The sequence below is a fragment of the Barbatula barbatula genome (genome assembly GCF_947034865.1).
Source record: "Barbatula barbatula genome assembly, chromosome: 3".
NCBI classification, from domain to species: domain Eukaryota; kingdom Metazoa; phylum Chordata; class Actinopteri; order Cypriniformes; family Nemacheilidae; genus Barbatula; species Barbatula barbatula.
Window position 1 is genome coordinate 1,091,813 of NC_136764.1, and position 3,545 is coordinate 1,095,357.

The 3,545-nt window shown below is 39.9% G+C and overlaps 1 protein-coding gene across 2 annotated transcripts; it reads left to right on the forward strand.

The window, feature by feature from the left end:
• Positions 1 to 279: 279 nt before the first annotated feature.
• Positions 280 to 3,228, forward strand: mul3 (mitochondrial E3 ubiquitin protein ligase 3). Of its 2 annotated transcripts, none has more exons than XM_079453037.1 (5): positions 280 to 572; positions 678 to 770; positions 1,835 to 1,958; positions 2,206 to 2,414; positions 2,563 to 3,228. In XM_079453037.1, the coding sequence occupies exons 3-5, from the start codon at positions 1,842 to 1,844 to the stop codon at positions 3,044 to 3,046; spliced, it is 810 nt and encodes a 269-aa protein (XP_079309163.1). In that variant the 5' UTR covers positions 280 to 572; positions 678 to 770; positions 1,835 to 1,841; the 3' UTR covers positions 3,047 to 3,228. The 2 variants fall into 2 exon arrangements, with proteins under 2 accessions (XP_079309163.1, XP_079309162.1); XM_079453036.1 differs by having other exon boundaries at positions 500 to 572; positions 678 to 904; positions 1,068 to 1,958.
• The last annotated feature ends 317 nt before the right edge of the window (positions 3,229 to 3,545 follow it).

The window sequence follows — 3,545 nt, forward strand, 5'->3', positions numbered from 1 at the left end:
CTATAATGCACATCTATTGTATATTTAAAGTTTATTTGGAACGGAAGGAACTTATTTTAAACACATAAAGCTGCATGCCATTGTGTTAAATAACAAATAAACTTTGTTTTTATGGCTGGAATACACTACAAGTGGAACGTTACAGATCTGAACATATTTTCATCCTACACAAAAAGTTTCATGTAGAACTGATGGCATCTGCAGACTTGACATCCGAGCAAAAGTCTAGTTGTGTGTTTTAGGATGAATGAACATGTTTGCATCAACATTTAATAAGATGACGTCAAGGTGAGCTCTTTTTGACGCACAGACAGGTGTCTTCAATACATGCTTTGTTGTATCATCCCAAACTTTTCAGGTTTTTCATAAACGTGATCTTGTGCTTTCTTCACACGCATCTGTTCGCGTTTATTTAATGTCAACGGTGAGTCGAACGCATTTACAAAACACTTGATTGATTGAAATCTCACAGAAATGGGATCGTTTCCTCGTCGACTGCGCCCTCTCGTGGACATCCTCGTGCACATCGACATGCCATAGAAAAGAATGGCGGATTAAACAACAGACGACAGGTGAGAACATGAATACTCGAAACAGAAAAGTGTCCACGTTGATATCTTAAACGTCATATAACTGATCTAACATCACTGATGGCGGTCTTCTGTTTGTTAATGCAGGTGTGGTTTCCTCATTCACCGAAACTTATGTTCTACTTTCGCTGATCTGATCTGATCTGAGGTCTGTCTGCTCTCACCTGTCGTCTTTACCCGGTGAGTTACAATGTTACAATGTTACAGTTTTGTTCTGAAGTAACGACGTGAAGTCAACAGATACATTGAGATTAAGATGCTTTTGTTTCAAACGGTGTTATATTGTTACAACCGGTGTTATATTGTTACAAACGGTGTTATATTGTTACAACCGGTGTTATATTGTTACAAAATGTGTTATATTGTTACAAACGGTGTTATTTTGTTACAAACGGTGTTATATTGTTACAACCGGTGTTATATTGTTACAAACAGTGTTATATTGTTACACCGCGATATCTTGAGAATCAATGAAAGCGAAAGTAGATTCTGATCGTCAACAAAACTGCTTGAACTGGATGTCATTTTACTTCCTTGTTGGCTTGTTATTAGTTTACTTTTAAACGCTACAAATAAAGAGCAACAAATAAACATGTGTTAACTGTGGTTTAAAACCCTTAACATCTACATGGGAGGTGTCTACAGTGCAAAAACGACTCTTTTTCTTACTTGGTATATTTGTCTTGTTTTCCAGAACAAAAACATTCTGTTCTTCATCAGCAAAATGACCTAAAAACAGCAAAAATATGAAATTTCAATGAATTTGTGCTTAAAACAAACTAATAAATCTGCCAATGGGGTCAGAAAAGGTGACTGAGAGAAAGCTGAACCTTAATTCAAACTATTGACGGATTTATTTGCTTGTTTTAAGCACAAATTCATTGAAATTTCATATTTCAAAACGGGTCATTTTCCTCATCGAGGAAACGCATCATGATTCAAGATGTTTTTGACATTTGTTCTGATAAACAAGACAAACTGAGTTAGAAAGTCATTTCTGCAGTGTATGTTTTTTTGTTCCCGTTTACCAAACCTTGTCTGCTGCATATGGTATTTTACTGTGAAAAGAAAAGCAAAGTTTCAACATCTTTCCTGTATCTCAGTGTTAACAACGCAAGGTTGTGTGTTGGATCTCAGGGGATTGCAGATATCTATGTATAATGTATAGGATAATGCAATGCAAGTCACTTTGGATAAAAGCGTCAGCCAAATGCCTAAATGTCAATATTCTGTCTTTATTTCAGAACAGAAATGAGTGACGCATTTCAAAGCCCGTTTACGGTCATATGTGCCGGATCCAGCTTGGCTTTCTCTGCTCTGTTTTATAAGCTGTACAAGGATAAAACACAAGAAACGCTAAAGCTGAAGGTAATGTGCTTCCGCCTGCCAAACACTAGAACAAACTAACACGCGAGGTGAAAGATGACAGGCCTAGAGTACACATGGCAGGCAACACAAAATGGGCATGTGGGTACGAAATGTAGGGTTTATATCGAAATAGATGTGGCGTAAATTGTACAAATGGTCTTGACTGTGCGTATGCACACTTTTATAGAGGTTGTTTTCATTTTGGAGTAGAACTCGAATGCTATGTGTATTTTTATCATTTTTCTAGGAGATCCCACACTTTCAGCCGGACCATCACCTGCTCAGAATACTGAACGCAACCCCACACAGAAGACTTCATTATGTTGCTGTAGATGGTTTGGTGCAGGCCAACGGAGAGCCCATTTCCAGCCAATACGTGCCACGGTGTCATGGTGTCATACAAAAAATTACCGTCCAGGAGCATTGGAAGCATTGGAACTCGATGCTGAAATCATGGTAAACGCTCAATCGATCATCATATTGCATTTCATCCAAAAGTCTTGATAGCACATAACATATAGTGTGACTTGGAGAAACTGCATTCTCAGAGTCAGTGATTTAATAAGATATAATGCTCAATAAAAGCTTATCTGTCCATGGACAGGGTCTCTAAAACAGTGAACAAGAAGGAAACCAACAACACGGTGCCCTTCAGCCTGGTCCAGCCTGGATCATACACCAGCGAGGTCTCCGTCCATGTGGATTCTCCTCTGGAGGCGGCCGGTGATTACCTGGAGCGGGTGCACAAACGCCTCCGACAGGCTAAAGAGGGCCTGGTGGACATAATCGTCCAGGAGTTCAGCGGGGAGAAGCCCGTTGCTCTAGAGGAGTGTGAAGAGATGCTGCGGGTCGGGTCGTTTCTCACAGGGTTCGGAGAGCTCGTGCTGGAGCAGGACAAGGTCGTGAAGTTGCGGCCACCCAGAGACGGTCGCAGTTACATCCTGATCCCCGGCGATTACAAGAGCTTCATTCAGCGGCAGGAGAACAGCGCCAACATGTGGAAAGGGCTGACGGTGCTGTTCGGCATCACGGGGTTCACGCTGATAGCTGGTTTCATCCATACTGGGCTCAAGGATAAGAAGAACTGATTGAATCTCATATCACTGGTGCTGTTTTAAATGTGTTGTGGCGTTTTGAGTAAGAGGATGTCTGAGAACTTGATTTAAATCTGTTAAAACTGTGATTTCCAATATACTGTTTTTGATTAAGATGTTTAAGAATCATGAAATGTACGCGCCACACTAGGAAAATAAACAACGATCTGCTGCTATCTTTGGTTTTGTTTAAGAAGGTTTTTTATTACAATAGTTTATAATAGGAGACTTTTAGCTGAGAAAGGATTGGGAGATATGGGTGGTCCATACCGAGATGGTCCTCACTGCCGAATACAAGATCCAGGGGGCGAAGTTGAATCCAGATCCTCCCATTTTCAATACTTAGCCACAATTTGGAGAGTTAAGTTTTCTCTTATCAATGTCATTGTGATGAAGTGTACGCCGGTAAGTAATGAGCACGGTTAAATATGTTAACCCAACCCCTTAACCTTAATTATATAAAATATATTATTAAAAATATGTTAATAAATAA

What these genes read in the sequence shown, in the direction of transcription:
- mul3 (XM_079453036.1), top strand. Translation starts at nt 1,809, where the DNA reads ATGTCAATATTCTGTCTTTATTTCAGAACAGAAATGAGTGACGCATTT. An exon ending in AAGAAACGCTAAAGCTGAAG is followed by an intron (nt 1,959 to 2,205) that starts GTAATGTGCTTC and finishes TCATTTTTCTAG; the next exon opens with GAGATCCCACACTTTCAGCC. An exon ending in AACTCGATGCTGAAATCATG is followed by an intron (nt 2,415 to 2,562) that starts GTAAACGCTCAA and finishes GTCCATGGACAG; the next exon opens with GGTCTCTAAAACAGTGAACA.